Here is a 26,575-nt window from a genome sequence, read left to right on the forward strand (position 1 = left end):
TCCTTCAAATTTCCGCCCGTAGTAAAGATGGTGGCATTCCCTGTGCTCTGACTGGTTGACTCCCTCCACCGTAATGTTGGTTTGTCGTGGGGTGGGTTAAGGAGCGCTTGGCTCCCAGCGGCGATCTGTGTGTGGTTTCGGGCCCTAGAAATATTTTGGATTTGCTTGCATTCCTCTTTCTGAAGACCCGAGGTCGGCCACCAGGTTTGGGAGATTTGAAACGCGGGGCTGATTTTCCTCCCTGTTTTCCGGTTCTGCCCGCGGCAACCTTCGGGGAAGCGTGGAAGGATGGGAAGGGCGTGCGCCTGCTGACCGGCCCCGTGCTGCCTCTGCGTGGCCGCGGTGTCCCGCCTTGGCTGCTGTATGGAATCGTACGCTTGTCACTTCAGGCAGAAGCTTTGTTTGTTAATATAAGTGAAACGGATGCGTTGAGAGGGGACAAAGATTTTAAAAGGTCTTTCCCCTACCCAACTTCCCCAAAGGCCCCAAAGACTTTGCAGATTTATCTAGTTTGCCGACACGAGCTCTTGAATGTTCAGCGGACAAGGGCTTAAATATAAGAGAGTGGGAACTCCTAACATTTTAAGGGATTTGTGTGTATTTCCAAAACTGACTTTTGACCGCCATCCAACACCTGCAGCGTGAGATTCCTGAGCGTCTCGCCATCCTGCGGCTCTAACATGTTCTGTTGGTTAAGTCGGCTGTACAGGGGTTTATCCAGACCCACTAGAAGGACCACACAGCTGATCTGGGGCTCTTTCTCCCGAAGTCTGGTACTGAGTTCACAGAGGAGAATTCCAGGTGAATGTAGTGAAAAGGTTTGTCCTCTGAACAGCCCTTCCTCCTTTTTTCTGCAGCAAGAGTGCTTATTCCATTTTTCCCCTAGTCTCGACTGGATAGCTTTATGTGTAGAAGCACATCATTCACCCTCTTCATTTCTTATAATGTAGTTTTCTCCCTGGAATTTAAAAAGAGCAGAAAAGTAACCACATGAGTAGGCTATTCATTAAGCTCATGCTGTGAATAAGAAGCCTAAAAAATTCTTTCATACTTGAGAATACTTTCAATAGGGTTTTCAAATGTACAAGTGACTATTTCACTCTAGATTCATAGTAAAACCAGTTACTGCACCATCAAATTTATGAAAGTCCCAAGATCCTATATCATTTGGGGAAGAAATGTGCACTATTAAGAACACTGCGTTTTAGGTCAATGCAGATGCTGGGTGATGAAAAAAAATATTTAGATTCTTAACACAAGGCAAAATTTACAATAATACATTTATTCACATGGCTTTTGACACATTTGCAGGTAAATTTAATAGTGATTGATTACATTCTTCAACTTTATAAATTTCATCCATTGACATGAAATACCAAAGATGGTATGATTTGAGAGTCTATTCTCAAACAGTGTGCAAATGATATATTTTTAATCTTACTTTTTTTCGTTTAAGAACTCAGTAGCTTTGTTGCCCGGACCAACACGTGTGGAGAGTTGCGTTCTTCTCACTTAGGCCAAGAAGTCACCTTGTGTGGATGGATTCAGTACCGAAGGTAGATAGAGGCAGGTGGTTTAAGTATGCATGATGGTGGTTTTCCTAAGGCAGTTTCAAACTGCTGTTAATTTTTAACCAGTCAGAAGAATAAAAGCTTTGCAACTCCTGTAGGAGTCTCAGAAGTCATTTAATTTTCAGTTTTGTTTTTGTTTTGAAAGACTCAAATAGGTCACTCTCAGTAAGTACCAGTAACATCTGTTGAAGGGTATAATAAGAGTTATCCACCAAGGGACAGAAATGTCCCTAGGTTTACTAAGATTGAAGAGTTCCTAGGACCAGTAATTGGGTAAGCTGGTAAGCTTCCATAGCATAAAAAAGCATAGTTTTTGCTAAATTTAGGTAGAGAAAAAGCCTAAAAACATGAACAATGATTCCTTAATGTTAGAGGACATATTGTTGTTGTTCATCTCTATATTCCAGAACATACCTGAATGGAACATTAATTCACAATGAAGAGATCCAAAATACATAGATTGAGTGATTTTCCTAAAGAATATGTCCCAAATGGGTGGGTATTTGACCCATACATTTGGTGACTTTTATCTCCTGAAGGAAAATCTGAGGAGGCTTTCTGTACCTCTTCTTGGTACTAAGAACTGTATGAGAAATGTCGGTTGAATGCTAAAATATTGGGATTTGGGGGGACCTTTTGATGGCTTATAGAGGTATTAAGTTAGTACTGCACCTCTTTTAGAAAATTTTAGATTACATCTTATTTTTAGGAAAATAAAAGATTTTATATTGCCGTATTTTAAAAAATGACCAATCAGATGTCTCTAATATGCTAAAATATTACCTTTGGATTTTAATATATGGAAAGTTTCCAATTTTAATTCAAATTTCTTTTAAAGACTTAAGCTAATAAAATTTTTTAAGTTTTAAAATCTGCCTTTTCATTAATAAGCCATCTGGATAGCATTAGTGAGCTGTACATATAGCTACTAAAAGTTGAAATTGTAAACGAAAAAGTTTTTTCATTAATAAGCTACAAGATAATTACACAAATATAACTATGAATGCATATTATTTATTATAAAAAAGCAACATGTGAAATTGCATGGGTTTTTTATTTGTTTAATTTGTTTTGCCTGCTTAAATTTTGGTCTCAAAGATTTTATCCTAATATGTTCACTTTCTTCATTAATCAGGCAAAACATCTTCCTGGTCCTAAGAGATTTCCATGGGCTTGTTCAAGTTATCATTCCTCAGGATGAGGTAATAGAAGGTTCCTCCTGTTATCTCCAAGCCTCTTTGATGCTGTGGTTAGAATAAATGAAGCATGTTGGATAAGTATGTTTGAGGTTTCAAATTAAGAAGTTTATTGTTAATGAAAATTAAAACTACCATAAGCCACATTAAGACAAATGACAAACTGCGAAAAAATATGTGCAATTCATGTCACAGGCAAAGGGCTAATTTCTCTAATATCTAAAAGGCTACTACAAATCAATTAAAAATTAAAAAAAAAAATACCAGTGACCCAGGGCTTCCCTGGTGGCACAGTGGTTGAGAATCCGCCTGCCAATGCAGGGGACACGGGTTCGATCCCTGGTGCGGGAAGATCCCACATGCCACGGAGCAACCAAGCTCGTGAGCCACAACTACTGAGCCTGCGTGCTGCAACTACTAAAGCCCGTGTGCCTAGAGCCCGTGCTCCACAATGAGAGAAGCCACTGCAATGAGAAGCCCGTGCACCACAATGAAGAGTAGACCCGTTCGCCGCAACTAGAGAAAGCCTGCGTGCAGCAACGAAGACCCAACACAGCCAAAAATAAATAAATAAAATTTAAAAAAAAAAGAACAATCTAAATGTTCCCCAATAAGAGACTGGTGTAAAAAATAATGTACATCCTTACAGCTATGGAAAAGACTGAAGCTTATTATGTACTAATATGGGGAAAAAAATCCAAGGTATATTGTTAGATATAAAAACGGGATACAGAAGAGCATGTAGAGTGATATTATCTATACTAAAAAGGGCATGTGTATATGTGTGTATGTTATGAACTGTCCCTGGAAGGACACATAACATTGGGTATCTCTGGGGAGGGGAACTAAGGAGCTGGAGAGAGACTTTTCACTGTAGATCTGTTTATACCCTTTGAATTTGAGCCATGTGAAGGTACTACCTTCTCAAAAAATAATTACCATTAAATTTAGATAAAATAAAGAACTCTCATCATGCTTGCTGAACATCATTGGTTTCTATTTTGGTAATATTTACAAATGTTTGTACACCTGAGAAAAATAAGATTTACTCAGCTTTTAATGTTTGAAGTAAGTAAAGAGCCATGGGTTATCTTTCAGGGATCAGGATGCAGAGATGAGCGTAGCTAACCCAGGAGAACTCCTTCACTTTGGACTCCATTATTGCTCTTGGATTTAACTGCCCCTAAGGCTAACCCTGTAGACAGTTGCCTTTAAAGTATGTGGGAATTGTTTGCATTAATCATTCTTCTCCTTATTTTCCTTTAAGGAAAAAAATTTTTAATTCTTAACTAATAGTTTTACTTGCTGTATTACACGGAGTCAAAATGGGGATGCAGTTTATCAAATTCTTTAATAAAGTCATTAGGAGAAGCCCCAGTATTTATTGCAGTTAAGCTATGAGTATTAACATTTTTCTAAGCCATAATCTACAGTTGCTGCAGAGTCCTTTAAGTTCATTTATTTGTTGGAACTATTTTCCCCTCTCATTCTGTAGTCGGCTGCTTCTGTGAAGAAGATTTTATGTGAAGCCCCCATGGAATCTGTGGTGCAAGTGTCCGGGACAGTAATTTCCCGACCTCCAGGACAAGAGAATCCAGTTAGTAATTTAGAAACTGTCTATTTAAATTTTACCTGTGTACATGTGCACTGTCTGTCAACACATTCAGGCAACAGCGACTGAGTATCTATTAGATATACAGCACTAAAGCTCTGCAGGTTCTACAAATGAACCTACAGATTTCACTGCAAACATAAACACCTATGTAAATATGCATGTTAAGACATTTGGTAATGAGCTCATCAGCCACAGATATACATAAGAATGTCAAAGTCGTACACAGATATTTATGTTTTAGACTATACACTATAAGCACCCCATGTTTTACATATGTAAATAAATGCTTGTGTTTTATAAATATTCATTGTGTACATGTCCTGATGAGTGATTTTTAAAATAGGTCTTTTCTCTCTCTTTAAGAAAATGCCAACAGGTGAGATTGAAATCAAAGTTAAAACAGCTAAACTTCTGAATTCCTGCAAGAAGCTGCCCTTTGAAATTAAGGACTTTGTGAAGGTGCTATCCTCTGTTACTAATAAAATAGAGTATCTAGAAAATGTTGATAACCAGTAAAGTGTTTTCAGAGTTTTTTAAAGAAAAAGTTTAACTTCTCCAAAATTAAACATGTTATTATAGCTATATCATGAATTATTCTGTTAGTTTTACAATTTCCTGGTGAACTGTTCTTAAATATCAACAGTTCATTAAGCTGTTGCAGCTCCTGAACACCTAGAATGTTTTTTCAGACAGCTGGAAACAAGGTTGTCTTTAAGACTTAGGTGTTATTTTGTTCCATTTTTTTGTTGCTATGGTTTTACATTTTGAGAAGAAATGTACATTTACCTTAGAAATGGCCACATGGGTAGGAGATCCTGCATATATTAAGTTTAAGCCTCTAACAGTGATAAAATGTTTACAAGGCATATAAATATGATTACTGTAATTCAGGATGTTCTTTGAGGAAGCTAGACAGCACTGGATACGTAAGCCCAGTTAATTTTCAGCTTTGTCACAACTGTCTACAGTTGTAGACTTATATATACCTAATTTATAAACTAATCTGTAAAGGATTTTTAAATTGCATGGCCACTTAGTCTTACAATTGAGTTCCCAGGACTTAATATTTTAATTAGAAAAAGCAGTATAATTACAGAGTTGACCTTGTTGTGGGGAAAAAAAGGAAATATGCAGTTTTCCACCAGCTCTAAGCTTTTAGAAAGAGACGTGGTTCTTCTATTTCTGTTTCTAGTATCAAAGAAATAAACTATTCCAGGGGAAAGGACTTTTTAAAAAAGGTTGTCAGCACAGGAGGGTTGCAGAGAATTCCAGCCTTGACAATAAGCAGAGCTTATCACTGTGTTTCTACTAGTACAGCTGTAGAGATTCGTCTGCTGTTCGCTTGCATTTCTTAAACTTGTCATCCCATCCAGGTCATAAAGTCATGGGTGTTTTTGGCCCTGGTATATATTTTCTAATGATCTTTGAAATCTTTACATTTTTTTTTTTCAGGATTAAACTCCAGGCTTAAAAATGAATGGGTAGGGAGTTCCCTGGTGGCCTAGTGGCCTAGTGGTTAGGATTCCAGGCTTTCATGGCCATGGCCCGGGTTCAATCCCTGGTTGGGGCACTGAGACCCTGCAAGCCACGTGGTCAAAAAGAAAAAAGGTGGAAAAAAAAGAATGAATAAATTTTTAGTAAGGTAGGCAAATTTCAGTCAGTGAAGTGTGGTTCACTGAAAAATGTAAAATCTATGCTAGTAACAAGCCTAGAAGTCATAGGAATTAAGGATGGTGGTGTGTGTGCACAAATGGTGGAAGCTAAAGATAGAGCTAAAGGTCTTGAAAATTCACAATCTGTATCTAAAGTTAATATCTTTTTAATATTTGAAAAATATTTAAACATAAAAATCTTTAAATTTGTTTAGAAAACAGAGGCTCTTCGTTTGCGGTATCGCTACTTAGATTTGCGTGGTGTCCAAATGCAGTATAACCTGCGACTGAGGTCCCAGATGGTCATGAAAATGCGGGAATATCTCTGTAATCTACATGGTAAGGGAAGAAACAGTAATTTCCATGTGTTTTATCCTAGAACATAATTTAGTAACATAAAACATAATTTAGTTCCCTACTGGGTCAAAATACAGCCTTTTAAAGGTGATAGTGCCTGTTAATGTTGTCTAAATATTTACCATCACTGTTGAAGGTGGACCAGCCCTTTGGTTGTTACCTGTAAGTTTTCTTAATTCTTTATCATGCTTGTACATCATTTGTTGGGAGCTCAGAAATGTCATGTGAATGAAACTAGACTCTTCAGTCAGTCCTGGGTTTTTTTCTACTATATTTGTGTTATTTTTGCTACACTAGCAGAACACAAGGAAAACCAGAACAGTTCATTCAGTACACAAGAATCTATCAAACAGAATTATTTCATTACAAAATTATCAACTTTATGAACAGAATAGGATTTTATGAAAATCTTCAGCTTCCCTCTTGGGTTTGTAGAAACCAGAATCAATATGCTTCGTAGCTTATTTCAGTCAAAATTCCTAATTAAAGGGTAGCCTCAGATTTGTTGGACTGTATTGTAGACATCATATTTGGTAAATTTCCATCTATTAAGTTCTGATATTTCTCTCTTTTTAGGGTTTGTGGATATAGAAACACCAACATTATTTAAAAGGACTCCTGGGGTATGTATATTCCTTAAATCAGCCTACTAATAATGTCCTGTTAGTTATGAAACTGGACCACTTTGCTTTTATATTCCCTTAGTTCTATTTCTTTATTTATTTTACTGCCTTAGGATGTTCACACTAACTAGGTATTTTAAGAGCTGAGAAAATTATATGGGTCAGTACTTTTAGTCAGAATCCTTTAATCCTACATCATTTTCTTTCCATTGAGGTTTATAGCTACAAATCAATAATGAATTAGTTCATTAAAAATAAATCCATTGTTCATTAAGAACTGACATTTTCAAACACTGATATTTATACAGTCTATGGACTTATAAAATTATAGTTTAAATTTAGAAAAGCAGTTAGGAATTACTTGAATAGGAATTGATGCACAAAATCCTTTTTAGCTAGTAACAGAATTGGGCATTCATTTCAACAAGCATACATTTAATACTTGCTATATACAAATATTTAAAGCCTACTATGTGCAAGCCTTTTAGGGACTAAAGGATGAGCAAGAAATGATCTGTCATTGTGGGAACTTTGCTCTTTAGTTGATTTCATTGATGAACTGAAGTATTGACTTCTACCAGTTCTTGAATTTGCTTTTTAATAATATCTCTGCTATCCCTCTCTCTCGTTCAAAGGGTGCAAAAGAGTTTGTAATACCATCCAGGGAACCTGGAAAGTTTTATTCTCTCCCTCAGAGTCCTCAGCAGTTTAAGCAGCTTCTGATGGTTGGTGGTTTAGACAGGTGAGCTTTCTTTATGATAATACTGGTCAGAAAAGGAAAAGAGGGGGAAGAAAGGGGAAAAGGAAACACAAAATTGTCTAATCTCTTAAAAGAAGGTTTGAAAATGTATGAGAGTTTGAAAAATACTTGTAAAATACCCTAAAAATGTGTAGTCATCATGTAAAGATTTATTGGGTCACCATCATGTACAAAGCTCTGTGCTAGTAGATGGAGTAGGGGGTTAAAAACAAAAAAGAATAGGTTTTGCTCTCAAGGAGCTAATGAATCTAGTAAGACAAAATAGGATATTAAAATCAACTGTGATGTAAACCAAAAATAAGTATGTTGAGCATTGCAAATTAGTTGTATCAAGAGGTTTGAAATTATATTGTTTTGGGAAATATCATTAAAAACTTTGGGAACTAGGCCTTCTGGGACAGAGCTGCGTTTCAGCAGATGAAGATGAGAGTTGGAATGGCATAGCACAGGAAAGCGCAAGTGTATTCACGGAGCAAATGATGATGAGAGTTGGAATGGCATAGCACAGGAAAGCTCAAGTGTATTCATGGAGCAGTGAGTATTTCAATTTGGCTGAAGCAAAAGAATGTGTATAAAGAAGCATGGGCTGCCTTGCATTCAGTCTAATATATGAATATCCAAAGGTGCCATTGTATATTTGTAAGACAATATATTGAGCAGTTAACTTCTCATGGGTCAACTATGTATGTGATTAGATTAGAGCGTCATAAAGAATTTTAAAATTTCTTATGCCCTTTTAGTATCATTATTATTTCGTACCCTGCATTGCCAGGAACTTTTGGGGGAAAGTGTGTGTATGTTTCTAGAATCCTGACTCAATTAACACTGTTTTCCAATTGTAGATATTTTCAGGTTGCCCGATGTTATCGAGATGAAGGATCAAGACCAGATAGACAGCCCGAATTTACTCAGGTACTAAGTTATATTCATTCATCTCTTACTGATTCAGCCTTGCTAGAGCCAAGAATGTCAAAACCAGGACAGAAATTATATATACTTCTCATTACATTTTATCTATCAGATATTTAATTAAACTAACCTGTAGTTGAGGCATTAGTTATTTAATTTTTGATCCATTTATAAAGAATATGGTCATAAACTAAGGAATGACAGATTCCTACAGTGTTTTAACGGTCATGATATGACAAAGTTCTTTTAAAAAATCTCTTGTGCACTAAAACAGACAATTCTGTATGTTGATATTTAATCAGTTTATCTGGTCAACGTCATCAAAGCTATTATGATTTAGTTTCTGTATGATATGGCACAGAAATCAGTAATCAGCACAAAAACCATAAGATTTGGAGTTGGACAGACCTAAGATCAAATGTAATGTAACCGTACATACTCAGGCAAGTCACTTAGCCTCTCTGAGCCTTAAGCCATGAGATAGTTATGGGAACTAACAGTTTGATGTATGTAAAGCATTAGATGTACAGTAATATTTAACCTGCTTCCCCATGTATTAAGAACAGAATCCAATGGTAATTTGAAACAAGAGAAATATATAAATATGTATGTATATACTAATATTGTGGCTCTTTAAGTTAGTTTCCATATGTTGCTTTGGTTTCAGATTGACATAGAGATGTCCTTTGTAGAACAGACTGGCATCCAGAGTCTAATTGAGGGTTTGCTCCAGTATTCATGGCCCAGTGACAAAGATCCTGTTGTGGTTCCTTTTCCTTCTATGACTTTTGCTGAGGCGTTGGCCAGCTATGGAACTGATAAACCTGACACTCGCTTTGGGATGAAGGTACTTTTCTTCACTTTTCCAAGAATATGCCCCCGAATAGTCCTATAGTCTTTTGAACTACTTTGATGTTTACAACCAGTTACACACACTGTTATATTTTTTGTTGTTACCTTAGCTTGTTACTTTTGTTGTTACACAGCTACAGCAGGAGAGAATAATAGCGTGTTAGCATTACAGTACCTTTTCTCTATCTACTGTGTTCCAAGATTCATTTCCAAGAGCAAGGTTCTTGCTATAACGTTTTTATTACTGACAAGTTATTAGTTACATGGATACGAATGGTAACTTGAAAGAAAAAAAAAGAAAAAACCTGTTCTTTCCTCTTGAATTTTTCTTAAGCTAAAATGGCACTTGGAAGGCAAATGATTAAGTGTTATTTATTCTTTTTCCCTGGTCTATAAAGAGCTCAAACATATGGAAACGTTTATTCACATTGTTAAGATCTACACATATTTAACTAAGGGTAACAGTAGAACTTACACAGAGCAGTTTTCCTTAGCAGGCCTCTTATTATTTGCTCTTAGACAGCAACAGCCCTTCATCACTGTAATGCTGGTGACATTTCTATATCTCAGTTCTCAGTGCAGATTCCTTAGAAACTGAGTTCTTCGTGGTCCACGAATAGGCAGTGCTCAATTCTCAGAATGAAAAAAACATAGCACACAAAAAAGTTCTAACTGCCTATTTACAGCAGCCAGCTTGACTACTCCTTGTTTCTTCTTTTGTAATATGAAATGGTGGTTAAGTCAGACTGCTTAAGTTAAATTCTGGCTCTGCCACTTACTAGCTGTGTTATCTTGGGCAAGTCATTTCTTTCTGTGTGCCTTGGTTTTCTCATCTATTAAATGGGGATAATAAGAGGGCCGACCTCATACTCTTGTTGTGCAGATGAAATGAATTATTACTAATGAATAATTAGTACATTAACACTTGTCATGGTGCCCAGCCCATGGTAAACACTCTATGAATTATGAATGCGCTCTATAAACATTAACAAGATCTACTTTCCTCTTTAAAATATTGTTTGTAAAAGGTTTTGAGAGACTTCCCTGGTGGCGCAGTGGTTGGGAATCCACCTGCCAGTGCAGGGGACACAGGTTCGATCCCTGGTCTGGGAAGATCCCACATGCCACAGAGCAACTAAGCCTGTGCACCACAGCTACTGAGCCTGCACTCAAGAGCCTGTGAGCCACAACTACTGAGCCAGCGCTCTAAAGCCTGTGAGCCACAACAAGAGAAGCCACCGCAATGAGAAGCCCATGCACCACAATGAAGAGTAGCCCCTGCTTGCCGCAACTAGAAAAAGCCTGCGTGCAGCGACGAAGAGCCAAATGCGGCCAAAAATAAATAAATAAATAAATAAATTATTTTGAAAACGGTTTTGAGATAAGCATTACTTCACGTTTAATTACCTTTTCCTGTTATCCATTTTCCAGATTGTAGATATCAGTGATATGTTCAGAAACACAGAGGTTGGATTTCTTCAAGATGCGCTTAGTAAACCCCAAGGAACCATCAAAGCCATATGTATCCCTGAAGGAGAGGTAAGTGGAGCACAATTCTGTATTTTCTTTAAAATGTATATTTGGGAAGTAAATATGTTCAACATTGGTACATTTAAACTTTAAAAAGAAAAATTCTCTTTAAATAAAAATGCATTTTTTCATATAAAGTCTAACAGTGTCTCTAAAACTATAAGTAGAAAATGATAAAACTTTATGAATATGAGTTTACACTCTCGAGATCTAGAGCTTTTATTTTTCCTTTTAAATAATGCTGTAAAGTTCTCCTGTACTTCATTTGGGTTTATTTCCACCAGTGATGAGTATAAAATAGTATTCCTATTCTGTCTCCAGCCTCAGTTGTCCAACAGCTCCCAGCCCCATATCAGCTTCAGCATAGCGCTTGCGTGTTGGTTCTTGGTCTTCTGACGCTCTGGGGTCTATTGCATTAATAATGGGAAGAGAAAGGAGGTGGAGCTATGAAAAGCAAAAGGAAAGGAAATGAGAGTAGGAGAGAGAAAGAATGGTTAGGTTGGGTTGGGTAAGCATGGACTCTTAAGTAATGGGGCATGTCTATTTTCTGTAGTTAGTACACCTGCTTTGAAAATAATTTAAGAAGAGTTCTAAAAGTATTTTGAATAAGATTACTATTTTGAAAGGCTATTCAGTTGGATACATAAGCATATTAGTATATTTTAAATGGGGATAAGAATTCAGTCTCATTACTTTTTTTTTCACTTCATATGTTCAGTGAAAAGTAATTTGGTGTCTGTATTCTAGTCCAGATATATTGAATGTGTTTGGGTAAGCTCGGTATAACATATATTGCTTGTTATTATTATTTACCCCAATAGGAGTATGTCCAGTTCTTTCCCAAGTAGATTATAAGGACTGCAGGGTCATGAACCATGTTTTCACCTTTTTTATATCTCCCATACCTAATTAAGTGCTCCATGAATATTAGTGATGATGATAGCCATAATGTCTCACTTAGAAACACATTGAGATAATTTAGAAAAGTAAGATATAAAGAATTTTAAGAGACTTGAAATAATCAAATTCTGAATCCTCTTATTGATTTTATTGATCCTTCACAATTCAGTTGCAAAGATTCATTTTGAACATATTATAGATACACAGTCTTCTGTGGAATACATTCACAGCTATTTCCAATAAGACCTGCATAATTAGAAAAAAATACACCCTGTAACAAGCCTTAACATTTTGTCATTTGACAACAGAAATTAAATCTTTATTGAATCTTATTATTGTGATGGAAAGACACAAAATATATTTGTTTCCCATTTCATTTCATAAACATGTTTGTGAAGCTAAGTGTCATATTGATGAGTTTACTTTGATTTTCTTTCTTCAGAAATACTTAAAAAGAAAAGACATTGAGTCCATTAGAAAATTTGCAGCTGACCATTTTAATCAGGTAAGGAGGAGGTTTTTTCCTTTCTTTTAGGGATTCTATATTTTTAACTGTTAATTGCTTGAGCTCTTATGCTATCATTAGTTTTGAGGGGCTTTTTATTTCAGATCATTCTACTTTTCTTCTTTTTATTTTTAAAGTTAATCTTACCCCTGGGTATAACTCCAAAACTTCAACTTAGTTGAATTCACCATTAATCAGAATGTGAAAGTTCAACCATAGCCTTTTAAAATAAACAGTGGTACTTTATTGCAGTTGGGAAAATTAAATAGAGCCCCATGTGCCCAAGGTTTAAATGAAAGCATGGCAGGTATGAAAGAAAGCCATTATTCATTGTTCTTCCCATACCCTTTTTAGAATTAGGAATATACCTTTCCTTTGACAGATACACTTTGTGTTCTTGGCTTGGTGAACAGTAGCACTAAAATACAGAGGAGGAGCAGGGAATGGGCATTCTTTCACTGTCACTGGAAGTATAAATTACCTCAGCCATTTTGGAATCACTAACTTTAAAAATAGTCATATTTTAAAATATGAGTCAATAATTTTCTATACTTTAAAGAAAGGATCTTAAATATGAGGACACTTATGCACAGTATCATTTACACGAATAAAATGAAACCATATGGGAGTGATTAAATAAATTAAGGTAGAATTAAAGGAATAAATATTAAAGTTCCTTTTAAAAATTTTGTCTCTTAACTAAAAGTTTGTAATGTAGGAAAAATGTTCAGGTTATAATGATTTGTAGGAAAAGGAGAATACAGAACTATATATTCACTGATCATAACCATGTATAAACACTGTATTTGTGGATTGAAAATGGACTACTCAGACAGTCTCTTCAGCAAGTGGTGTTGGGAAAGCTGGACAGCCACATGTAAATCAATGAAGTTAGAACACACCCTCACACCATACACAAAAATTAACTCAAAATGGCTTAAAGATTTAAAATATAAGACATGACACCATATAACTCCTAGAAGAGAACATAGGCAAAACGTTCTCTGACATAAATCGTAGTAATACTTTGTTAGATCAGTCTTGCAAGGCACAAGAAATAAAAGCAAAAATAAACAAATAGGACCTAATCAAACTTGTAAGCTTTTGCACAGCAAAGGAAACCATAAACAAAACAAACAGACAACCTACAGACTGGGAGAAAATATTTGCAAATGATGTGACCAACAAGGGCTTTATTTCCAAAATTACAAACAGCTCATACAACTCAATATCAAAAAACCAAACAACCCAGTCAAAAAATGGGCAGAAGACCTAAATAGACATTTCTCCAAGGAAGACACACAGATGGCCAATAGGCACATGAAAAGATGTTCAACATCGTTAATTATTAGAGAGATGCAAACCAAAACTACAATGCCATCATCAAAAAGTCTACAAATGATAAATGCTGGAGAGGATGTGGAGAAAAGGGAACCCTCCTACACTGTTGGTGGGACTGTAAATTGATGCAGCCACTATGCAGAACAGTATGGATGTTCTTTAAAAAACTAAAAATAAAGTTACCATATGGTCCAGCAATCACACTCCTGGCATATATCCAGAAAAGAGCAAACCTCTAGTTTGAAAAGATACATGCACCCCAGTGTTCATAGCAGCACTATTTACAATAACCAAGATATGGAAGCAACCTAAGTATCCATCAACAGATGAATGGATAAAGATGTGTGTGGGGTGTGTGTGTTTGTATACACACACAATGGAATATTACTCAGCCATAAAAGAACAACAAAATAATGCCATTTGCAGCAACATGGGTGGAGCTAGAGATTATCATACTAAGTGAAGTAAGTCAGAGAAAGACAAATATCACTTATATGTGGAATCTAATAAACAATACAAATGAACTTATTTACCAAAAAACAGACTCACAGACATAGAAAACAAACATGGTTACCAAAGGGGAAGTGGGGGAGGGATAAATCAGGAGTTTGGCATTAACAAATGCACACTACCATGTATAAAATAGATAAGCAACAGTGATTTACTGTATAGCCCAGGGAACTATAGTCAGTATCTTGTAATAACCTATAACGGAAAAGAATCAAAAAATAAATATACATATATGAATAACCGAATCACTTTGCAGTACACCTGAAACTAACACAATATTGTAAATCAACTATACTTCAATTTTTTTAAAAAAAGAGGAAAAAAAAGAAAATGGACTACCCACCTCTACCACCACACATCACAAGTCTCATACATCAAGTTCAAAGGGATTTTTCAAGAAAAAAGATAAGGATAATGGTTTCCAAAATGGGTCAAGGCAAAATAAGAAAAGCCAGGGGTATAAAAAGCTTTTCATAAAGTTAAATGAATTTAAAGGACTACACTTCTCATTTTTTGCTATAGAAATGTGTTTTCTTTTATGAAATGATGGTAATAGTAGATATTTGGGGTTTGTTCTATGCCTTTGATAAAATTCAAAATTGTCAACCCTATATCTCCCAATTTTCTTTGTTTTTATTTTACTAGTGTTTGAAAACTGTATTTAGGAACCACAGGAACACGAAATAAGCCTGAGAGTTAACTTTGGCAGCCTTTAGTTGATGGGACTATTATTACATTTCCTTCTTCTTCTCTTTCTTCTCCTCTTTTCTTCTTTACTTTCCTAATTTCCTGAATTTTTATATTTTTTAAATGTATTAATATGTTTTAACTTGATTTGGCTTGAATTGTTTTCAATGTTTATTTTTAGCAATATGCTGCATGTACATGGTTTAAAAAAAAAACAAATAGTAAAGAAGGATTAATAGTTCAATACAATAAGTGTTTACTCTAGCTCACTCTATTTCAGTCCCATACCAGAGTACCTCTGTTTTTATCAGAATGCCTTTTTTTTTTTTAATTTTTGGCTGTGTTGGGTCTTTGTTGCTGCACACAGGCTTTCTCTAGTTGCGGCGAGCAGGGGCTACTCTTCCTTGCGGTGCGCGGGCTTCTCATTGCAGTGGCTTCTCTTGTTGTGGAGCATGGGCTCTAGGCCCACGGGCCTCAGTAGTTGTGGCTCGCGGGCTCTAGAGCACAGGCTCAGTAGTTGTGGCTCGTGGGCTCAGTAGTTGTGGCTCGCAGGCTCTAGAGCGCAGGCTCAGTAGTTGTGGCATACAGGCTTAGTTGCTGTGAGGCATGTGGGATCTTCCTGGACCAGGGCTCAAACCTATGTCCCCTGCATGAGCAGGCAGATTCTTAACCACTGTGCCACCAGGGAAGCCCCTACTTATCCATTTTAAACCTCGCATCGTACCTCCTGCAATGAGAGGTAAGGCTCACATACACAGGCCTTACCTAGTTACTCTGTATCTCTTCACAGCTGTCTTTCTGGACATTTTCTTCATTCCTCTTCTGAGTTGAAGCTACTCTCTTCCTGGATCCCAGATCTTCCTCTTTCTTACTAGTGCTGGATTATATCCTCAAGTAACTTCCTAAGATAGCATGTGAAAGAGAAACTTTCTGAATCCTTATATGTCTAAAAATGTCCTTGTGTTCAAAACCTCACGCTTGATTAATAATTTGGCTTGGTATAAAATTCTGAATTGGTAGTCATATCCCTTTAGAACAGTGCTGTCTGATAGACCTTCTGCAATGATGGAACTGTTTCATATCTGCATTGTCCACTATGGTAGCCACCAGCGAGTGTGGCTATTGAATGCTTGATATGTGGCAAATATATACCTGAGGAACTGAATTTTTTATTTTATTTCATTTTACTTTAAATTTAAACAGCTGCATGTGACAATGAGCCTTAGCTCATTGGAGGCATTGCTTTATTTTTTTATACCTACTGTTACTGATAAGAAGTCTGATGTTTGTATGAATTTATTCTTTTATAGTAAACCTAATTTTTTTTTCCCTTTGGAAGCTTTCAGCCTCCTGATTCATGATGCTCTGAAATTTCACAGTCTGTATAACTTCGAGTCATTTTTCATTCAGTGTGTTGCACACTTGAAGGGCCCTTTGAATATGAAGGTTCATGTCTTTCATCTGTGGAAAATTTGTCTTTTTTATTCTTTCTGGGAGATTTCTTCAACTCTTCTGTTGAATTTTTTTTTTTAAGCAATCATATTTTTATTTCCCACTAGCTCTTTCTTGCTTCTTTTCATTGCATTTTATTCTGGTCTTATTGATAAAATACCTTTTTTAATATCTTTGAGGATTCAAGTTTTTTGGTCCCTAAATTATCTCTTTTCTCTAGGGTCATGTTTTTTCTGTTTATCTGGGTCTTTTTTTTCTTTTTTTTAATGCTGTAGCTTCTTCACTGTGTAGTGATGTGATTGTTAATTGTGCATATTTAAGAATATGAGCCATTTAAAAAGCTGTTTAAAGGGGCTTTTGTAAATGGTTAGGTTTAGAAATGGTTAGGTTTTATAAATGGTTAGGTTTTGTAAATGGTTAGGTTTAGTTTTGGGTGAGCAACAAGACAGTTGGCTATCACCCCAGGGCTCTTCTTAAGAGCCCTGCACCTCTAGGATTTTGCAGGGTAAGATCAGTTCCTTCCTGTGCTGAAGCTGCTCCATTGTTCTCTAGGCCAGAGCTTCATGCATCTTGCTTCTTTGGTCATTCCTATTCCACTCGCCTGCAACCTGCCAAAAATTTTCAGAAATCTCTTCGCTCTGATATCCCTTCCCACCCTTCATTCCTTTTTTTTTTTTTTTTTTCATTTTGGTGAGATTAATTTTTAGATTCCTTTAGTATCGTTTTGAAGGGCTTCAGGGAGGGAATCGAGATAATCTCATGTAGGTTCATTTTCTTTTGGAAACAAGAAATCTTTGTACTCCAGGAAAAATAAATCAACCCCGCTTTTTGAAAAATGTATGTCTTTTTCTTTGTCACAGGAAGTCTTACCTTTATTCTTGAAAACCAATAACAACTGGAATTCTCCAGTTGCTAAGTTCATAATGGAGGAGCAAGGCTTGGGACTAATCAGACTGTTGGAGACCCAAGAGGAGGATGTGGTCCTGCTAACTGCCGGAGAGCATAAGAAAGCAGTAAGCAACATTACCTCCTGGCATCGGTGCTGTTGATGCTGAATGATGCCTCTCTTCTCCTGTGTGTATAGTACATATTTGAAATTGACTGTTAATTTCATAAATTGGAGCTGCTGTGCATGAGTTTTTATGTCTTTTGGCACTGTAATAAAATGCACTGTATTAAAACTAGAGTTTTGGGCTTCCCTGGTGGCGCAGTGGTTGAGAGTCTGCCTGCCGATGCAGGGGACACGGGTTCGTGCCCCGGTCCGGGAAGATCCCACGTGCCGCGGAGCAGGTAAGCCCATGAGCCATGGCTGGGGAGGATCCCACATGCCGTGGAGCGGCTGGGCCCGTGAGCCATGGCCGCTGAGCCTGTGCGTCCGGAGCCTGTGCTCCCCAACGGGAGAGGCCACAAAAGTGAGAGGCCCCCGTACCGAAAAAAAAAAAAAAAAAAAAAAAAAAAAAAAAAAAACTAGAGTTTTTTTCATCAGCTAACAGCCTGCATTGGCATTGCTCACAGCAATTAGATCTGGCTCTAGGAAAGCCACTTAGGTAGAGAGCTATTGGTATTCATTGTACAATGGTGAAAAAATATTTTCATTTTTGAAGTTTTACAGATTAAGAAAAGTTGGTTGTCCCAAACTTTTGTACATAATGCATTCCTGAAAATGTGAAGGGACAGATCAGACTGCTGGAGGGCTGCTGAGCTGGCAGACACCCCTGGCCCTACTTGGTTGAGGCAGTAGCATTTTTCCTCAGGAGCAGCAGCTGGGAGGTGATGCAGGCTGCCATGCACTGGCTAAATCACCATTCTTCAGGAGACGTATGGAACAATGGATTTAACTTTAGAGAGCATTATAAAATATACAAAGTGTGGTATAAAACTCAAACATGAATATTGAAAATATACTGTGAAGATCAAACATGATAAAAATTCATCCTTGGGAATTCCCTGGCCGTCCAGTGGTTAGGACTCGGCACTTTCACTGCCAGGGCCCGGGTTCAGTTCCTGGTTGGGGAACTAAGATCCCGCAAGCCATGGGGTGCAGCCAAAAATAAATAAATAAATAAAAATTCATCCTTACACTATAGTATAATATGATATCCTTATAGTGTCTGATTAGTACTTTATCAAGTTCATTCTTCTAATTTTTATTTGCACTGTGCTTATTTATCATTATATCTTCCAAAGGAAAAGTTTCAGAGTTCAGCTACAAAGCTAAATATAATCCACTGTCCTTACCTTTCCCTGCAATAGTAGAGTGAGGAAAGCTATGTAATTACAACTTTTCTTGATATTACAACCTTCTTTTTTTTTTTTTTTTGGCCATGCCACGTGGCTTGTGGGATTTTAGTTCCCCGACCAGGGATCGAACCTGGGCCCTCGGAAGTGAAGCATGGAGTCCTAACCACTGGACCGCCAGGGAATTCCCTACAGTGTTGTTGTTTTTTTTAATTAACTCATTTATCAACATTAGTTTTTTTTTGTTTGTTTTTGTTTTTTTGTTTTTTGTGGTATGCGGGCCTCCCTCTGCTGCGGCCTCTCCCGTTGCGGAGCACAGGCTCCGGACGCGCAGGCTCAGCAGCCATGGCTCACAGGCCCAGCCGCTCCGCGGCATGTGGGATCCTCCCAGACCGGGGCGCGAACCCGGTTCCCCTGCATCGGCAGGCGGACGCGTAACCACTGCGCCACCAGGGAAGCCCCAACATTAGTTTTTAATACCAGCCATGAGCCAGTGCTGTTAAATTTGCTGGGGGATGCACCAGTTAATTACAAATTTTATTGTCAATGCATTTCTTAAAAAAGAATTTGGGATTTTGTATTAAAAATCCTGCTGCAAATTCATTTGGCTATTAAACTTTCCCCTGGCATGAACTAAAACTGCTCCTGTTCTCTTCCCAGAAAGGCATCACTCTAATTCCTATTGGGACTTCCTTGAGAGAATGCTAGAAAGCAGATTTATGAGGAATAACATTAGCATTCTGGATATGTCACAGTGAAGTTGCCCTTTGTGGATATCTAAGTGTCAGATAGAATAGGCTACAGAGTGACACCCTGTGCATGTCTCCAGCCATGTCTCCTGTTCTGACTAATTGCCCTTTCTCAGGGATGCCCTGCCTGTCATCGTTAGCACTTATCACAGTTAGCACTCTCTGTTTGCCCACAAATGTTTCAAGTACTTGGTGTATATTAACTAACTTAATCCTCATGCCAACCCTATTGAGAGAAGTACTGATACTGTTACCATTTTAAAAGATAAGAAAACTGAGGCACAGAAGTTGAGAATTTGTTCACACTCACACAGCTAGGAGGTAGAGGAGAGGAGCCAGGTTTCTAACCCACAAAGTCCAGTTCCAGAAGTCACATTCTTTTTTTTTTTTTTTGCGGTACGCGGGCCTCTCACTGTTGTGGCCTCTTCCGTTGCGGAGCACAGGCTCCGGACACGCAGGCTCAGTGGCCATGGCTCATGGGCCCAGCCGCTCCGCGGCATGTGGGATCTTCCCGGACCAGGGCACGAACCCGTGTCCCCTGCATCGGCAGGCGGACTCTCAACCACTGTGCCACCAGGGAAGCCCCCAGAAGTCACATTCTTAATGTAACCTCTAATCCATACTGTCTGTCTAATAACAGCCAACATTACTGAACATTAACTGTGTTCCAGGCTCTCATCAGTTCCTCACCACAACCCTTCAGGAACAGTAAGGAAATAATAATTATAATAGTTGGTTCGTATTACAGAGCTTCTCTGACTTGATCTTCACAACAGTCTTTGGAGTAGATATTTCTATCTCCATTTTACTATGGAAAAAGGTGCAGAGAAGTTAGTCAGTAGCCAAAGTGAGATACAGACCCAGGTTAATCAAGCTCTGATACCTGTGTTCTCAGTCACTGTGTTGGCAGATACTCACCAAGTCGGCTGAGTCTGACGATTCTCAATCATGTCACAGTCAGATCATCCTCAGATCTTTCTCTCCTGAGAGGCTGAGAGCATCTCATCTGTAAATTGGCTAATCCTTTCTCAGAGAAAGGCCTGGCTTTAGAATCCATGTTGTGTCATTTTCTGCCTACTCTATCACAGCAGTTAGCTTAAGGTTTGTATCTTCTGTTTGCAGTGCTCTTTGTTGGGAAAATTACGACTGGAGTGTGCTGACCTTCTAGAAGCAAGAGGAGTGGTGCTTCGTGACCCAGCTCTGTTCTCTTTCCTTTGGGTTGTGGATTTCCCCCTCTTCTTTCCCAAGGAGGGAAATCCCGAAGAGCTGGAGACAGCCCATCACCCATTTACTGCTCCCCACCCCAGTGACATCCACCTCCTTTACACTGAGCCCCAAAAGGTAACGTATCTATACTTCCAAATTAAAAGGAAATATGGAAACAAGGCAAAGAACTTCAGGTTTCATAGTCTGACCCAGTTCTGGAAGCCCCAGAAGAAATTGCTGGGTTTGAGCCATTGTCTCTAAGTAGCTACAGGGTCTTCAATGTACAGAACAGAAAACCAGAGATTTTCTCTAACATAAAGGCTCTTTGAATCTTCTAGGTCCGTAGCCAACACTATGACTTGGTTTTAAATGGCAGTGAGATAGGAGGTGGTTCTATCCGAATTCATGATGCAGAGCTACAGCATTACATCCTGGCAACGGTACTAAAGGTAACATCATCTTCTAACTTAAAAAACTGTAATATTTGTCTGTTTTGTTAAAATTTGTTATGAATGGAGGATTCACTAAATATAGAATAGTATCAGCTTATTTCTCTACCTTTAGTGTTAGACTTTGAAAAATAAATAATAATATGTATTTTTTAGTGTCTACTATATGCCAGGTACTAGGTACCTTATACACATGGACACATTTAATCCTCACAGTTACTTTTTTTTTAAATTTATTTTTGGCTGCATTGGGTCTTCGTTGCTGCGCGTGGGCTTTCTCTAGTTGTGGTGAGCAGGGGCTACTCTTCGCTGCGGTGCACGGACTTCTCATTGCGGTGGCTTCTCTTGTTGCAGAGCACGGGCTCTAGGCACGTGGGCTTCAGTAGTTGTGGCACGTGGGCTCAGTAGTTGTGGCTCATGGGCTCTAGAGCACAGGCTCAGTAGTTGTGGTTCGCAAGCTCTAGACGCAGGCTCAGTAGTTGTGGCGCACGGGCTTAGCTGCTCCGCGGCATGTGGGATCTTCCCAGACCAGGGCTCAAACCCATGTCCCCTGCATTGGCAGGTGGATTCTTAACCACTGTGCCACCAGGGAAGTCCCTCACAGTTACTTTTTAAATTAAGACCTTTATTCTACTCATTTTAAAGATAAGAAACTGAGGCAGATGAATTAATTTGCCCAAAATCACACAGCACAGAAGCAAGCAGAGCCAGGATTCAAATCCAGGCAGGTTGGTTCTTGAACCCAAGCTCCTAAACTCCTAACCACTGCACTGCTCAAAAAAGGATGCAGTCTGAAGTGACTGAAAATGTTGATAATGCTAGAGAAACAGAGAAAGGTTTGAAAGGATTTTATGTCACTTAGTATTTGAGGTGGGGGTAGATTTTAATGACAGAGAGTGGGTTAATCAGAATTTTCAAAAGAAGAGTCTCTATAGATGCAAGCCTAAGAATCTGCAGTTTGTTGATGACTCTTTAGGAGGCTAAGATAGATTTTAGGAAGGCAAATGCCCAGGAATCTGATCCTAAAAGATCATTTTGTGGGATTAACTAACAGGGGTGAGGTGGGATAGAGGAACTTTATTTCTTTTTTTTAATATATAAATTTATTTATTTAATTTATTTATTTTTGGCTGCATTGGGTCTTCGTTGCTGTGCATGGGCTTCTCATTGCGGTGGCTTCTCTTGTTGCAGAGCACGACTCTAGGCGCGCAGGCTTCAGTAGTTGTGGCTCACGGGCTCAGTAGTTGTGGCTTACGGGCTTGGTATTTGTGACTCGCGGGCTCTAGAGCGCAGGCTCAGTAGTTGTGGCACACGGGCTTAGTTGCTCCGTGGCATGTGGGATCTTCCCGGACCAGGGCTCAAACCCATGTCCCCTGCATTGGCAGGCGGATTCTTAACCACTGCACCACCAGGTAAGTCCCAGGAACTTTATTTCTAAGAATAGGATTGGAGAACTCAACACCAAACTCCCCCTTTAGCTTTAAAAACATTGCAAACTCTCTTAACTTTTCTCCTCTTAAGCCAAAGCCCCTAATGTTTCCCAGCCTATTTTTTTCATTCCTTTCAAGCTTCTCAAAATGTCAGTGAGAATACAGTGCTTCCACTTCTTCCCTGCCCACCAGTGTTTCTCAGCCCTTCTGCACATTAGAACAGAATCACCTAGAAAGCATTAAAAAAAAAAAAAAAAAAAAAAAAAACCACTCACTGCTCCTTACCAGACCAATTAAATGAAAAGCTCTAGATGTGAGGCTTGGGCATTTGTTTCTTAAAAGCTTGCCACTTGATTGTGATCTGTAGACTGGTTAGGGAACCATTTCAGACACATTTTCAACATTTCTACAGGCATTGCCTCACAAAAGTAAATTGCACGGTCACCAAATCCAGCGGTCTGTTGTTGGCCCACAAGCCATCCTACCTTCTGGCAGCATCTGCATTGTTGCCTTTCTCTCCTCTTGGGCCCTCTGACAGATCCTGACAGATCTGGTTCCTTCTTTCACCCTACCTTTCTGAGGCCACATCTCCATGTCCTTAATTGGTCTTACCCAGTCTGCAATACCAGCATAATAATAGCTGCATTTACTGAGCCCCAGGCATTTCCCTGCATGTTGTAGTATCTGTGACTTGTCATATTCTCTTGCTAAACTGTAAACCTCTTAAGGTACTTTTTTAACTCAACTTTTAATTTCCCTTTAGCAACTAATTGTATTGTATGGCACCTAGTGGACCCTCAGTGTGTATTTAAATTGAATTATCTTTTGAATTTCAGGAAGACGTGAAATTGCTCTCCCATCTGCTCCAGGCTTTAGACTATGGGGCACCCCCTCATGGAGGAATTGCCATAGGTAAACAATCTGTCCTTTTACAAGCTAAATTTCATTCTGTAGCTCTAAGTGTCAAATTTGGACGCTCAGCTTATGGGGAAGAGGGTGGGGTTAGGGGGAGTGGAGGAGTAAAGAGGGTAGGGGGTGAGCCCAAGGGTTCTAAAGAATTTAATTTGGTGTTTTTCATTTTGATGACTTTTTTTTTTGGCCGCACCATGTGGCTTGTAGGATCTTAGTTCCCCAACCAGGGATTGAACCCGGGCCCTCAGCAGTGAAAGAACCGAGTCCTAACCAGTGGACCACCAAGGAATTCCCTGATGACATACTTTAAAAATATATTTAACCATTTATAAAGATAAAACTTAACTGATAATTTGCATTTGAAAGATTTTTTAATAGAATGAAACTACAGTCTTAAGTCAATATTGCTTAAATCCCTGGAGGCTCACAGACAGATTCATAAGAGTGTGAAAAGTACTGCTCCACAGTATTAAGCTAGTGCGAAAGTAGGAATATGCCAGTGCCTTTCTTTTTTTTTTTAAAAAAATTAACTTTTATTGGCGTATAGTTGCTTTACAATGTTATGTTTGTTTCTGCTATACAGCAAAGTGAATCAGCTATACATATACATATATCTCCTCTTTTTTGGATTTCCTTTCCATTTAGATTACCACAGAGCATTGAGTAGAGTTCCCTGTGCTGTACAATAGGTTCTTATATGTGGAAACTAGAAAAATGATACAGATGAACTTATTTGGAAGGCAGAAATAGAGACACAGACGTAGAGAACAAACGTATGGATACCAAGGGGGGAAGGGAGGGCGGGATGAATTGGGAGACTGGGATTGACATATATACACTACTATGTATAAAATAGATAACTAATGAGAGCCAGTGCCTTTCTGATGGCCTTGGTTGCTCACACTGCTTGTTTTATCAAACAAGGAAGAGTGTGAGAAGTTCTAGGTAGCTTACCTAGATTGTAGGCTCTCAACAATAGGGACTTCCTTCTGTGTTTTTGGAGTCCCCTGCACAGCACCTAATTTTGTTCAACCTTCAGTAAGCCCTTGCTCAGGACTCATTAATTGCTGTGACTATTAATCCCAGTTGCGTGTGAATATTAGTCCTGAGCACTTTTCTGGAATGAGATAAAAGAAACCTCTCAAACAAACAAAAGTTCTCTAAAAAGGCAGGGATCTATGCTTAGCTGCAACTTATTAAAGGTTCTTACTTAAAAGTTTTCTACAACCTTTATAGAAAAATTAAGTCACCCCCAATCTTAGGTTATATTCTCATCTATTAACTTTGTATTTTACAGGGTTAGACAGACTGATGTGCCTTGTCACTGGAGCACCAAGCATCAGAGATGTCATAGCCTTCCCCAAATCTTTCCAGGGGCACGACCTTATGAGCAATGCCCCAGATTCTATCCCACCTGAGGAACTGAAGCCCTATCATATCCAGGTCTCCTGGCCAACAGACTCAGAAATAGAAAAGAGTTCATTGAATCATCCATGCCATCCAGAAAGTTGAGCTTTTGAGTTTTGTCCTCTTTGCTTCCCCAAGGCTAAAATCAGATCTGGAGTTCAGCCACAGATCTGACTTCAAGTTTTTAAATGGAAGGAATCCAGGCAACATTCTTCACCTCAATGAAGAAACAGATAAAAGGTATCCAATTTTAATGAGAGCATGCATTATTAGGATTATTTTATTTGGGACTTTTTTGAAGTTTCTTTTTACTTGGAGAGGTGTGAAGTATGGCTCTTTGACAGAGTAACATAATGGCATAGTGTTTTCTAATCATGTTTTTCATACCCAGATAGTAGATTGTTCTCTTAGGACAGAAGTAATCAAACCATATGTGAAATGTGGGAAGATTCTTGCCCCTTTAGACTGGTCCATTGATGGAGGGGTCAGTTCAACCAGCCTCATCAAGAGAATCCTATAAAGTAAGCTGGATAATGACATTTCAGCTATCAACATAATATAGTGAGAAGCAACATGATATAAAGTAAAATATCACTGAAATAAAAGTCACAAAATCTTAATCAGTGCTTTACCTTGCAAGTTGTATAAACCTCTCTTAGCTTCCCTTCCTGCATGTGTGAAATGTAAACAGTACTTGCCCTGGCTCCCTCACTGGCCTCTTCTTGCCAGAATCCTAGGAGATAATATATGTGGAAGATAGTGTGAGTGAAAATGCTTTGAAAAACTTTAAAGCATTACTTAAATGTAAGATAATGATATTATCCATCTGTAAACAGTATACAGATATATCTATGTATTTTATAGTTTAAGGTTAAAGAAAACTGACATCTGTGGTAAAAGGAAAACAGTAATTTCATTAATCAGTATTCTGCTTATATTTCTATTTTTTAAAATAATCATTAATCCCTGAATAACACTTTCCCTCAATTATAAGTAATTGAAAATATTAATTGACCTTAAACCAACCTCAAATGTAGAAGAGTGAACACTGAAACTCATTGTGATTTTCTTATACGTTCTGTTGACACAAATAAAGGCTTATAATTAATTAGTAATTATAAAATGGGAATAAGGCCTTGATTAATGACATTGTTCTTTTCTACTTTATCTTCACTTTTGCCTTAACATTCTTTTGATTTACAATTTATAAACACCAAATATCAGTCTTATATTCCAGCCTATTTTTCTCAGTGCTGTAAGCAGTTCGATACTATAATCTTTCTGTTTGAAAATAAAATCAGCTTTGCTTCCAGGTCTAATTTGTGATGCTCAATAGGCTGTGAAGATTGTGACCTTCACTGATGCCATTAGGTGGAGCTTTTCCCTAAAGTTTGTCCTTTAACCCAGTCTCTCCCCATTTGTGGATGTACTCTGGAGCCAGAAAATTCTTGCTGGCAGAGTTCTTATGGTGAGAAAGGCGTCCAACTCTGCCTACCCTTTCTCAGTGGAGGGAATTTCTAGAGATGCCCTTTATTAGGTAAGAAAATGCAACTTTACATTCATTTACCCCACATCTGCATTACCTAGTTTCTAAATATAATAAATTTACTATTCACTGTTTAGAACCTAATTCTGACCAAAATATTGTCTTTCTATCCAGGAAATGAGAGTTACAAAAGATACCCAAGGGCTTCCCTGGTGGCGCAGTGGTTGAGAGTCCGCCT

The 26,575-nt window shown here is 38.1% G+C and overlaps 1 protein-coding gene across 1 annotated transcript; it reads left to right on the plus strand.

The window, feature by feature from the left end:
• Positions 1-24: 24 nt before the first annotated feature.
• DARS2 (aspartyl-tRNA synthetase 2, mitochondrial) lies at positions 25-26,545 on the plus strand. The gene is made up of 17 exons (XM_007116170.4): positions 25-801; positions 1,457-1,556; positions 2,707-2,773; positions 4,263-4,364; positions 4,746-4,841; positions 6,250-6,373; positions 6,968-7,014; positions 7,650-7,756; positions 8,617-8,686; positions 9,351-9,530; positions 10,967-11,074; positions 12,408-12,470; positions 17,321-17,473; positions 20,570-20,788; positions 20,992-21,102; positions 23,369-23,444; positions 24,742-26,545. The coding sequence occupies exons 1-17, from the start codon at positions 681-683 to the stop codon at positions 24,954-24,956; spliced, it is 1,959 nt and encodes a 652-aa protein (XP_007116232.1). The 5' UTR covers positions 25-680; the 3' UTR covers positions 24,957-26,545.
• The last annotated feature ends 30 nt before the right edge of the window (positions 26,546-26,575 follow it).

Source organism: Physeter macrocephalus, chromosome 4 (assembly GCF_002837175.3).
Source record: "Physeter macrocephalus isolate SW-GA chromosome 4, ASM283717v5, whole genome shotgun sequence".
NCBI lineage: Eukaryota > Metazoa > Chordata > Mammalia > Artiodactyla > Physeteridae > Physeter > Physeter macrocephalus.